At 34.3% G+C, this 13569-nt stretch overlaps 1 protein-coding gene across 1 annotated transcript; it reads left to right on the top strand.

Moving 5' to 3' along the window:
- Window positions 1–5000: 5000 nt before the first annotated feature.
- LOC115696647 (uncharacterized) lies at window positions 5001–6076 on the top strand. Its single transcript, XM_030623538.1, has 3 exons — window positions 5001–5292; window positions 5374–5759; window positions 5888–6076. Exons 1-3 carry the CDS (start codon window positions 5001–5003, stop codon window positions 6074–6076), a joined length of 867 nt encoding a protein of 288 aa, XP_030479398.1.
- The last annotated feature ends 7493 nt before the right edge of the window (window positions 6077–13569 follow it).

Below are 13569 nucleotides of genomic sequence, written 5' to 3'. Positions count from 1 at the left end.
TGACACCTTAGATGAGTATTTACAATATGAAACAAGAAGATTGTATAAATAAGATTACTTTGACTCTCGCTAATCGAAGCATCGTTGGATTCTTATTTAAATACGAAATTATTCTAATTCCTCTTAGCTTATTCATTTAAAATTAGCTTAATAACATATCATTGGATGAATGGTCTATAATCATTTCATGTCATTCTATTTTCTCTTAAGAAATTTAATGACGAATATGATTATATTCCTGAAATTCTATCCCGAAATGATATAAATCCTCAATCTTAGAAATCTCCTACTTGTATGGGCAAATCAACTTAGAGTTAAATTAGTAGTGGTGGTCCAAGAAAGAATTACTTATTATACAGTTACACTTTCACAAGTGTTTAATAACCATTTTCTTTCAATGGATTCAAACTGTATGAGTTTAGTATTTTGTGACCAGAATCCACTTGCACTATTCTAAGAACTCTTTGTTGTAACTAAACCTAAGTCATCAAAAGATACAACCACATATTTTATAAATCTATGGCATTTGTATCTTGTTCATAGTGGTTTTGACAAGATCAATCTCTGCAAAGAGGTAATATGCTTATATCCACTGAAAGTAAGTTCATCTCATTCGCAGATGGATGTACATTCAGGGGTGGATATGAGTTTTCGTTGTATTCTTAAAACGGTCACTCTAGATTTTACCTTATGCAAAAGAAATTTAAAATGTTTGAAAAATTTCATGAATTTCTAGCAATGGTCAAAAACTATCAAGGTAAGTGGTTAAAGATCTTGCGAACTGATAGGGGTGGAGAAAATAGTTAGTAGATATGCAGTTCAAAGATCATTAATTTGATTTTTGAATTATATTCAAACTTACCTCCCCGGAAATTTAATTTGCATATTGATAGTTAGTTACTAGTTGTTGCCTAAATCCTTCTATGGTAATATAATTTCAGAATGATGCAATGGTTGTATACTTAATGTAAATCATTACTAGATTCATGGATGACCTAATCGAAATCTTAAGAAAAGCTAGAACTGCTAACCCTGGTTTGCATGTTTGTTAGCTATTCTAAGTGATTAGGGGTGGACCATCCCATAGTCATTAGATAAGAAAGTGTTTGTTTAAACAAATACTACTTTTCTAAGAAAATGACTAAGTCTGAAAATAAATTAGCAAATAAAGGAGATAATTTTTTCTTGATTCCATAAGTGTTCTATCATCTTATTCGTTACAAGATGATCCCACTGCCTCTGTTGTCTTAACACAACCGAAGAGGTCAATACCATTTAGTTTTCTTAGACATAATTCACGGTACCTTGTCGTAGTGGGAGGGTTTCTAGGAATCCACCTTCTTATGACTTGGAAGACACTAGTGATTAAAATTCATCGTGAGTTTAAACAAGTAATGGATTGTCAAGATAAGAAACTAAGAAGAAAAGCCAAGAGAACTATGGTTTAATCCATTCACATGGAGTAACCTAAAGTTTTCTATTACAAGGACATAAAAGGAAATTTTCGTTAATAAGTCTATTCAATGGACTTAACAAAACTTCCTGTTCCTAGTATTATAGGTTTGAGTTTATCTAAACCTATGGCTTGTGGTATACCTGGTAATTACTTACTCTAATGCAAGTAACTTACTTTAGTAAGATGCTGAAGCATTTTCTTTCTAATGGAAATCTATAGAAGCTTCTCAACTTCTAGACATAGATTTTATTTATCTAAGAAAAAGTCTCAACTATTCCAGAAAAGATAAAGCCATGAAAGAATTTCTTAAATCAATAGTGAGAGGTCTCAGATATGCTTTAGTATGCCTTAGACCAGACACCTGCTGTTGAGTGGGAGTAATGAGTAGGTATTAGATTAATCCAGGAGAGGAACATTGGAAGACAATCAAGTAAATCTTAAGATTAAGAAGAGGAACTATATGTTAGTCAATAAGGGTGTGTTTAAAACTCTTAGACTACACCACATCAAATTTCGAGACTTGCCTTTGTGCTAGAAAGTCTGCTGATAAGATGGTGATTACTCTGGGGGTGGAGTAGCGATTTTGGAGAAGTGCAAAAACCTATCTGAAGTCTCTAGGTCTACTAGAGAGAGACTGAATGTTAAAGTTGCAGGAAAAGTATTTATTCAGTCTAAGGAAAGTTCTATACATTTGTGGCACCGTTCCAACTTGCCTTAACTACTAGTGTTACTTCCTGAATAACCAAGAAGTAGTTGCCAAAAGTATAGAATCCAATATCCCAAGAGAGTAGACATATAGAGAGGAGTTTCACATTATCAAGGATTTTGTGATTAAGGAAGAGTAATGGTGGAGAAGAGATTGTGTTTAATTCAACATGTCAGATCCTATTACGAGGAGTTTACTACTATTACACTTGATTTGTATATCAAGGTGTTCAGATTATTTGAAATGCACATTTTGTTTTATATTAGTCCAAGTGGGAGTTTGTTGGGTTTTGTGCCCTAAATAAAACCCATTTCAATATAATCAGATTTACTTATTAATAAAGATCAGAAATAACATTTTATGTTGCATGGTTCACATGATTTATTTCATGATTATATATATAATGTATGAATTCCATTTAAGTCCAGAACATATGAATTTGTTAATGATTATAGTGTTGTCAGCACAGTGGAATATAATCTTAATTATATGTTCGAAAGTTTATTCCCTGATTTGTCAGAACACTGGATTTAGACTGACATGGTATAATCAGCGATAGGTATTCTTACACCTTGGAAAAATGTTATGTCCTTTCCAGGACATTGGCAAAGTTTACCAGTATCGGATGTATGGAGTATACATCGGAAGGGACCGATATTGAACTTTGATTAGATATATTAGAATTTACCGTAATATTTATTCAATTCAATATCACATGTTGATCCTAGATCAAATGATCTTAATCCTGATATGATTAGGTTCAATCTCAAGAGTGTTATTCGTGTTCTTTGATTTGTTAGTTAAGCCTACTTTTGGGTCAGGGTGATACGTATATTTTGGGAACACGGTAGTGCAATTGAGTGGGAGCGCTAGCATAAATATGGAATCTATAGCTTCTATCTGGCGAATAGAAAGTAAAGGATGATTTCCTTCGAGCTTAAGCAAACGAAAATAAATGGTGGAGTACTCATTTCACTTAGCTGAAATATCATTTATACAGGGTTAAGTGTTTTAAGGATAAAATACATTGTAGGGTGTTACGGTAATTTTAATCCCTTTACAGTGTAAATCATCTATATAGAGGATCATTGATCAGATTAGGATTATAACAATGGATAACTAATGACGTGTCTATATCGTGGAACATATAGAGCGTTCTATATGACTGAGAGTGCAATTCCAAGTTCTAAGAGTGGATTCAATAAGGAATTAATAAGTTAGAAAATTTACTTGGTAAATTCGGTTCGACTTATTGGAAGCTCGGTTGTATAGACCCATGGTCCCCATACTAGTTGAGACCATACTGCTTGTAAGACTCAGTTAATTGATTTTAATTAATCAATTATAATTCTAAAAGTTAGACTACATCTACTTTATGAATTTTCACTAAGCAAGGGCGAAATTGTAAAGAAAAGAGATTCTAGGTTTATTTATTAATTAAGAGACTTTATATGTCTAATTAATAAATATATTAAATGGTAATATTATTTAATAATTATTTTTAAGTTATTAAATAATTAGAATTGACATTTAAAAGGTTAAATTGGAAAATTGGCATTTTTGAGAAAATGGGAATGAAAAATAACAAAATGGGAAAGTTACAAAGTGAGGCCCAATTTCCTTATATGGGCCGCCCACTATGCAAGAGGTTTACCATTTTATTTTTTCCATTATTTTAATGCCACACAATTCTAACCTAAACCTAGAGGGCATTCTATAAATAGAAAGTGTTGGCTTCAGGAAACTCATAACTTTGCACATTGTTTCCTTCAGAAAAAGCCTACACGCCATTTTCTCTCTCTTTTCCTCTCTACAATTTTGAAACCCTTGAGTGATAGAGTAGTGCCCACACAGATCAAGTGGTACCTCAATCATAGTATGTAAGACTGTGGAAAATCAGCATCAAAGAAGGAGAGAAAGAGATCTAGATTCAGATCTTGATTATGCTCTGCTACAGAAAGGAATCAAGGGCTAGAGATCTGAATGGAAGGAGTCATAATATTTTGCTGCACCCAATGTAAGGTTTTCTTAAACTCTTATGTGTTTATTTCATTGTTTTAGAATTCATATTAGGATGTTAATAAAACATACTTGGTAGTAAATCTAGATCCTGGTAAAATATTTCCAACATTTACATGGTTACAAGCTAACGAGGCTTGCACCTATCATTTCTCATTTGTTCTTCGCGGATGATAGTCTACTTTTTTGTCAAGCAGATGAAAGTTCATGCCGAGCCATCAAAAGGGTCTTAGATACTTATCATCTTGCTTCAGGACAAATGATCAATCCTGACAAATGTGTCATGTCCTTCTCCCCAAACACTACATTAGCAGCCCAAGTCCTCTTCCACCGCCATCTATCAATGCCAATTCGTGAATGCCATGAAAGATATATAGGCTTGCCATCATATTCTGGAAGAGATAAGAAGGAACTTTCAGCAATGTCAAAGAGAGAATTTGGAAACTAATGCAGTCATGGAATGAAAAAATCTTCTCAGCTGGTGGTAAGGAAGTCCTTCTTAAAGCGGTTGTCCAATCAATCCGAACCTATGCTATGAGTTGCTTCCGTTTGCCTGAATACTTTTGCAAACAACTTGAAAGTATCATGGCTAACTTCTGGTGGGGTATGAATGAAAATGGCTCAAAAATTCATTGGAGATCATGGAACTTGCTTTGTAAAAATAAAGGCGAAGGTGGTATGGGGTTTAGGTTCTTCATTCAATTTAACCAAGCTTTATTGGCCAAACAAGCTTGGCGTCTCCTAGACAACTCGACTTCACTCCTGGGATAGTTTCTTAAAAGCAAATATTTTCCACACAATTCCTTCCTAGATGCTAATATGGGCCATTCACCATCTCTAACTTGGCAAGGAATAAGATGGGGTCGAGAGTTGTTGATTAAAGAGCTGAGATGGAAAATTGGTGAAGGTAGATCTATTCGATGTGGCCTTGACCCTTTGATCCAAGGTCATTCTACTTTCCTTCCAATCTTCTACTCGGGGCCTTCACATGGTGTTGTGGGGAATCTCATCACCGAAGAGAGACAATGGAATATCCCTTTATTGCAGCAGTATTTTTGCCAACTTGATTTGGAGAGAATTCTCACAATTCCTTTGAGCTACTTCGACACTAGTGATAAATTTATATGACATCATCAATCTTCGAGTATTTTCACGGTTCAAAGTGCCTATCATCTTGCTACATCGCTTGCAGACAAAAATCTCATTTCCAGCTCCACATCGGAATTAGCTTGGTGGAAACTGTTCCGGTCACTTCAAATCCCTCAAAAGGTCAAGATTTTTGCTTGGCATATCACTCATGATGCTCTTCCCGTGGCCACCTCACTTGTTCGAAGGAAAATTATCACTGATTTCACATGCTCCATCTGCAAACAAGCTTGGGAAACAACGGGACACGCTCTATTTAACTGTAAGTACGCTAAAGCAGTTTGGAGATCTCTCAACTACAACTTCGATTGGCATGCGTGTACTTCAATGAGAAATGGTGATTTCTTGATCCATCTCTCATTAGTCTACAACAAAGCTGAACTTGAGCAACTCTTTTGTACACTTTGGGCGATTTGGACTGAACGAAACAAGGTAGACCACGGTAAGATAGCGAGATCAGCCAATGCTCTTGTCGTTTTTGCTACTATTTTCCTGCAGAATTACAAAGCAGCTAAAAAAAATCACAACCTGCTGCTGCAACTTCTGCAAACGTGCACCAGACCGTGATTCCCCAAATTCCACCAGCCCCCGTTCCATGGTCCTCACGACCAGCTGGAGCTTTTAAGCTTAATATAGATGCAGCAGTCAATGCCTCTACATTCACCACTGGTGTGGGAGCGATTCTTCGGGATTCTGCTGGAATCGTAATGGCTGCTCTTGCTAATCATTGGGAATTTCAAGTCTCATGAGATGGAAGCCAAAGCCCTCTTTCACAGTCTCAATTGGGCTATCCAACAGCAATTACCAACAATTACCGATTACGCAAATAGAGAGAGATGCACTCATGGTAGCCAATGCTTTCAAAGCTCCCTTCAATTCAAACTCAGAATTTTTCAGATTTAATAATTGATGTTGTTAGTCTTTTATCTTTTTTCCCTAATGTAACTGTTTCACATGTTAAACGTTCTACAAATAACGCGGATCATGACCTTGTTAAGTTTGCATTAGGGGTGGATGAGACTTGTACTTGTTTGGAGACTATCCTTCCACCTATTGACTCTGTTATTGTAAACGAATCTTTGTTTGTTTAATAATAACAAGTATTTTCTCTCAAAATAAGAAAAAAAAAAGTATGTTAAAATGAATTTTATAGAATGACATTTTATATATTTACCTTACATATAGTTGCTAGGTAATTCAAATCTAAATAATAATATTTTAGTTCTTTTTTGAAAAAATAAAAATAAAAAATGAAAGTGTGAAGTGTTCAACTTATGACCCCCAAATTTTTAAAATAAATTTTACCACTATACCAAACAAACGTCACTTAAAATTGTTAGATTAGAAAGATATTCGTATAAAAGCTTAAAAAATTATTTAGACCTAAGCTGTAGATAACTTAAGAAGAGACGTAATATTTTCAGCTGGATCTACACCTAGCTTCGACTCTGGTGTTGGGCATGCATTTGCTACTTATGTTATTAGTTCTGTAGGGAAATTTATTTGGACAGATTGATACTTGTACGGACTTTTAAAGTAATCATGTAACAATTGATTTTCTTTGAATGCTAATCTTTATTTCAAAAGATAAAAAATAATCATAAAAAAACTAAACATATACTCTATGCAATAAGTGGTATAAGTGTGTGCTGTCCAATTGTCAGACTTCTATATATAAGTTTTATTAAAAAACTACTATATATTTAATTTTATTTATGAAAAAATACATAGAAAAAGAAAAATATTTTAATATTAATTAATATATAAATATTAATTTTAGAATTACTTTAGTATTATTTTAATTATAAAGTATTTTTTAATTAGTTTTATAAAATAGGTAAAATTAATACTTATTATTTCTGTGGACTTAATCCTGTCATGTTTATCACATCTGAAAAAAAAAAAAAAATCATGTTTATCGTTTTATTGGAATATTTCGTTTTATTTAATTTTAAAAGATAATTATATTGATTTTTTTTTTTTAAAAAAATAATTTTATTGATTGTTTTTAATCAGTGTAAAAAATAAAAATAAAAAATAAAAGGAGCGGGTACATATGGTTTGGGTATTTCCCGTCAACACTCTTTTCTCAGTGGCACCCGTCAAAAGCGAAAAGGCAACTAACTAATTATCTGGTGCGGTGGAGACTACACTTATATTTATGGCCACAAAATCAATACTGATTGCTCAATCTGTCTACACCTTGAGGGAGACGTGGTTCTAGTCAACGTGTTTCACGCCCCTACGAACAGTTTCGTGCTTATCTACAGTTCTCCATTCATTGTTTGCCACGTCTCATATATGGCCCCACCCCTTAAATCCCTGAAACCCTTTCTTTTTTTTTTTTTTCTATTTATTCCGGCTATTGGGAAAACGGTGCGTAAGATCTTGTTGGCCCAAGTCAATCAGGTCAATTCTGGAGCGGATATTTAGTGGGGCCCACTTTTGCCGAACATAATATTTTCGTGTCTCATGTATTTTTAAATAAGTTTTATGTAAGATTTAATTGGCGGCTGAGATTAGGTTTGTATTATTTTTGGTGGTTGTTCTTCTTAGGAACCATCTCAAATAATCAAATTTTATATTATTCTATTTTTTTTTTCATAATTAAGATTCTATTTTCAGGATATTGTTTTTTTTTTCTTTTACAAATTTTCAGGATATTGTATAATTAGCGGCTATATATTATTTCTTCTCTACCTAATCAAAGTCAAATAATATTAATAATAGTACCACTAATAGTAACAAATATCCCAAAATGACTTAAATACAGTATAACATCTACAATAATAAAATGGAAATTATCTTAGTATAATAATTAAGAACATCTTGTTTCTTGATGAATTAATGGTGCGTTCATTGGTAATTGTACCAATGCGGAAGTGAAGTTAAGGGCTGCTTTTTCCCCATAAAAAAAATCCCTTATATTTATCGAAAAAACTTTTTGGTTTCAAAATGCAGAATTCTGAATGTTGGGTGAAACAGACAAATTTGACACCATCACCACATGCGTCTAGTGTCATAAATTGTTGTAGTTAAATTACGTTTCTCATCTGATAAAAAAAAATTATCATAAAATATTATATATATATATGGATGTTAAATTACTCAAATTAATTATAGCATAAATATTATTGTATTTTTATTTTATTTTATTAATTGAATTTTTAATTTTTTATATTTTTTTTAGTGGAAATACTTATTATTATAAATTAAAAAAGATAGTCATTTACAATAAAAGAGTATATTGGCGGAGGGATAGTCTCCAACCAAAAACAAATCTCATCCACCCCTAACGCAAACTTGGCCAAGCCATTAGTAGCCATGTTAACTGTACGCTTGACATAAGAAACAATTACATTAGGAAAAAAGGACAACAAGCATCTAATGTCAACTATCAGATCATGAAAAGTAGAAATTGAATTAAAGGGAGCTTTTAAAGAATTACCAACCATAAGTGCACCCGTTTCGATGACTGAAATCGGTAGATCTTGTTGTAATGCCCAATTTAGATTATGGAAAAGTGCTTTGGCCTCCATTTCATGAGAAGAGAAATTCCCAATTGCAGGCATTGAAAGAGCAGCCGTAACACATCCATTTGAATCACAAACTAAAGCACCGACACCAATTATATTGCTTTTTTCATCCACAGTAGCGTCCACGTTTAACTTCAATGTACTTGTAAGAGGCGGCTTCCAGGGTTCTGGGGCAGGAATGATCAGTGGAGGTGGTTGCGATCTTGTTTGAGAGGCATCAACATGATACTTGTGAGTGGCTGATTGATAATTTTGGATGTAGATAGATGCAAAAGAGGCTAAATTCCTTACTAGTGTTGCTCTTTGACCATGAACAACCTTATTTCTTTCACTCCAAATTGACCAAAGTGTACAAAAAATTCGTTCCATTTCAGATTTAAAGTAAATTGAGTGGAGATGTAGCATATAGTCACCTCTTCTCATTGAAGAACAAACATGCCAGTCAAAGGTCATTTTCGAATATGTCTAAACTTTCTTGACATATTTATATGTGAAAAGTGCATAACCAATTGTTTCCCAAGTTTGGCGACAAGCTGAGCATGTCAAATCTGTAATAATCTTTCTTTTAACAAGAGAAGTTGCAATAGGTAAAGAATCATTGATAACTTGCCATGCAAAGATTTTGACTTTCGGAGGAAGTTGTATAGCCTAGAAAAAATTCCACCATGAAGAGGCCGATGTTGAGCTTGAAGAATTCTCGATTTCATCGAGAGATCTAGCCAGGTGATAACCAGATTGTACAGTGTAAATGCAGTGTGTTGATGGTTCCATATGAGCCTGTCATTGGAGCTGAAGAAGCTAAGTGGCATCGTCAATATTCTATCCACATCAAGGGGAGAAAAAAACTGACGCAGTAAAGCAATGTCCCATTGACGTTCTGGTGGTGATTAAGTTTGCAACAACACCATTTGGTGGCCTCGTGTATCGAAAAGGACGAAAAGAGCTATGTCCCAGGATCCACGGATCAATACCACTTTTAATAAATCGACCTTCTCCTATCTTCCAACGCATTCCCGATTTAAGAAGCTCTTTAGTGTAATCCTTACAAAGTTAAGGAAGGGGAATGACCGATATGAGCCTCTAAAGAAGAACCCTGTGGGATGTATCTGCTTTTCAGCAGCTGTCCAAGCAAGGAGTCAGGTTTTTCAATGAGGCGCCAAGCTTGTTTTGCAAGTAGAGTTTGGTTGAAGTGGACAAGAGCAGAAACCCATACAACCATCACCCTTTTTTTGAATGGAAAGTTCCCTGTGTGCCAATGAATTTTTGTACCATTCTCATTCATGCCCCACCAAAAATTTACCATCATTGATTCTAGTTGTTTGTAGAAATAAACTGATAAACGAAAACAACTCATAGCATAAGTAGGGATAGATTGAACTACCGCTTTGAGAAGCACTTCACGACCTCCAATTGAAAAAATCTTTTCACTCCAAGTATGCATTAGTTTCCAAATCTTTTCCTTGATGTGGCTGAATAGTCCCTTCTTATCTTTTCCTGAGTAAGATGGAAAACCTAGATATTTTTCATGGCATTCGCTAATGGGTATGTTGAGATGCCGATGAAAAAATACTTGGGCAGCCAAAGTTGTGTTAGGGGAGAAAAACATCACAGATTTGTCAGAGTTGAGAACTTGTCCAAAAGCTCGATGATAAAGATCAAGAACTCACTTAATTACAAGGTCATAACTTTAATTAGCTTGGCAAAAAAGCAGGTTATCATCCGCAAAAAGTACATGAGAAATAGGGACAGCTCGCCTAGAGAGTTTGAAGCCATATAGATTACCAGTTCGTTGTTCATACTGAAGTAACCGTGATAAACCCTCAAAGTAGATTAAGAACAAGTACGGAGATAAACGGTATCCTTGTCTCAATCTTCTAGAAGGGGTTAGAGCACCTGTCACTTTGCCATTAATGAGAAAAGAAAAGATGTTTGTTGTTAAGCACCTCATTATCAGCGATATTCATTAATTACAGAATCCCATTTTCCTCATAACCTCTTCTATAAACCTCCATTCTACGCGATCAAAAGCCTTGCTCATGTCTAACTTCAAAGATGCAATACCGTTTCTATTTGAGGTCTTGTTTATGATGGCATAAACCAATTCAAAAGCCACTAGGATGTTTTCCGTTATCAATCGGTTTGGTAAGAAAGCACTTTGCATTTTGGAGATCACTTCGGGAAGAACTTGCTTGAATCTTGCCACTAGGATTTTAGTAACAATCTTGGAAATTACATTGCATAGGCTAATTGGTCTGAAATCTTGCGTTCGTTGTGCTTTTTTAACTTTTGGAATTAGGGTGATGATTGTTCGGTTCATTCTTGTTGGGTCAGCTCCATCATGTAGAACACTTAATACAATTTTAGACAGAAGATCCCCCACAATGGACTAGTTTTGTTAATAGAACATAGCAGACATTCCGTCAACACTAGGGCTCTTGTCTGCTACCGTAGACTTCAACGCTGCTTCAACCTCAGTTAGCATAAAAGTCCTTGAAAGGGTATCATTATCTTCATCAGTGACAAGAGTTGGGATGCATTGGAGTGTAGTGGAAAGGGCTGCTTCATCGATATCTGTGGCCATAAATTTTAGCAAAATAGTTATGCACAACTTCAGCAATATCAGCCTTTGAATGAACTTTTTGCCCTCTGTTGTCATAAAGGAGTTTAATTCAGTTGGGTTTTATGCCCTAAATAAAACTCCATTTCAATGTAATCCATTTTATTCAACATCAATAAAGAAACATAAGTATTTTTCATTCATTTGTGTATGTTTTGGTTCATCTTATCAATTGCTTGTCTATTTGATTTATAAATTCATCTGAAACCCTTTTCACATACTTGATCCTGTTTATTGTGTTGTCAACACATTAGAAAGTAAACAGGACTATGTGAATAAAGATTCCTAGATTTATTAGACAAAGGATTTTACTGATATGATAATCTACAACAGAGTTTACTTGCATTTGGTATAATGCTATGCTCTTTCTAGAGCATTGGTTAAAGTAAAGCTCAGGTTGGATGCATGGAGTATGCATCAGAAGGGACCGATATTGAACTTTGACATAGATTTATTAAACTTACCGTAATATCTATTCAAGTCAATATCGCCTAGTTAATCCTAGATCAAATGATCTAAATCCTGATATGATTAGACTCAATCTCAAGAGTGTTATTCGTGTTCTTTGATTTGTTAGTTAAGCCTACTTTTGGGTCAGGGTGATACGTACATTTTGGGAACACAGTAGTGCAATTGAGTGGGAGCGCTAACATAAATATGGAATCTATAGCTTCTATCTGGAGAATAGAAAGTAAAGGATGATTTCCTTCGAGCTTGACCAAACGAAAATAAATGGTGGAGTACTCATTTCACATAGCTGAAATATCATTTATACTGGGTTAAGTATTTTAAGGATAAAAATCAATTGTAGGGTGTTACGGTAATCTAATCCCTTTACGGTGTAGATCATTCATATAGAGGATCATTGATCAAATTAGGATTATAACAATGGATAACTAATGACGTGTCTATATGGTGGAACACATAGAGCATTCTATATACTGAGAGTGCAATTCTAAGTTCTATGCGTGGATTCAACGAAGAATTAATAAGTTAGTGAATTTAGGTTATAAGTTCTTGATCTGCTTATTGGAAGCTCGGTTATATAGACCCATGGTCCCCCCACTAGTTGAGATAATATTACTTGTAAGACTCATTTAATTGGTTTTGATTAATCAATTATAATTCTCAAATTAGACTATGTCTATTTGTGAATTTTTCACTAAGTAAGGGCGAAATTGTAAAGAAAGAGTTTTTACGGCATATTTGTTAATTAAGATACTTTGTATGGCTCAATTAATAAATATGATAAATGACAATATTATTTAATAATTATTTATAGTTATTAAATAGTTAGAATTGGCATTTAAATGGTGGAATTGCAAAATTGGCGTTTTTGAGAAAATGAGATGCAGAAATGATAAAACTGCAAAATTTGCAAAAGTGAGGCCCAAATCCATATAGCCTTGGCCGGCCACTTTAATAGGGTTTATCATATGATATTTTCATTATTTTAATGCCAAATAATTCAAACCTAACCCTATGTGGTATGCTATAAATAGATAGTGAAGGCTTCAGGAAAAATGGACTTTCACATCTTATTTCCTTCAGAGAAAAACCTGAGCCTTCTCTCTCTAAACCTAACCGCCACCTTCATCCTCTTCTTCTTCCTTGAATAATTTTGAACCTCTTAGTGATAGAGTAGTGCCCACACACAGCAAGTGATACCTCAATCATAGTGAGGAAGATCGTGAAGAAAGACATTCAACAAGAAGGAGATTCAACACTAAAGAAAGGAGAGAAAGAGATCCAGGTTCAGATCTTGATAATAATCTGCGACAGAAAGGATACAAGGGTTATAGATCTGAACGGAAGGAGACATATTATTCCGCTGCACCCAATGTAAGGTTTCTTATACTTTATATGTGCTTAATTTATAATCGTTTTAGAAGTTCATATTTAGGGTGTTAATCAACATACTTGTGAGTAGATCTAAGATCCTGGTAAAATAATATCCAACAAATTATGTTGTTGGATCTGCAAGCTGGTGCTTTGGCATGAAAAAATTTAGTGTTACGATCACCATTCGTCATCCAATCAACTCGAGAACACTGCTGCCAATAGACTTCTTCTTGTTCTAGCAAGTCTT

Source organism: Cannabis sativa, chromosome 7, assembly GCF_029168945.1.
Source record: "Cannabis sativa cultivar Pink pepper isolate KNU-18-1 chromosome 7, ASM2916894v1, whole genome shotgun sequence".
In the NCBI taxonomy this organism is placed as follows: domain Eukaryota; kingdom Viridiplantae; phylum Streptophyta; class Magnoliopsida; order Rosales; family Cannabaceae; genus Cannabis; species Cannabis sativa.
The sequence above is the reverse complement of the archived record's forward strand: the minus strand, read 5'-3'. Positions and strand labels throughout refer to the sequence as shown.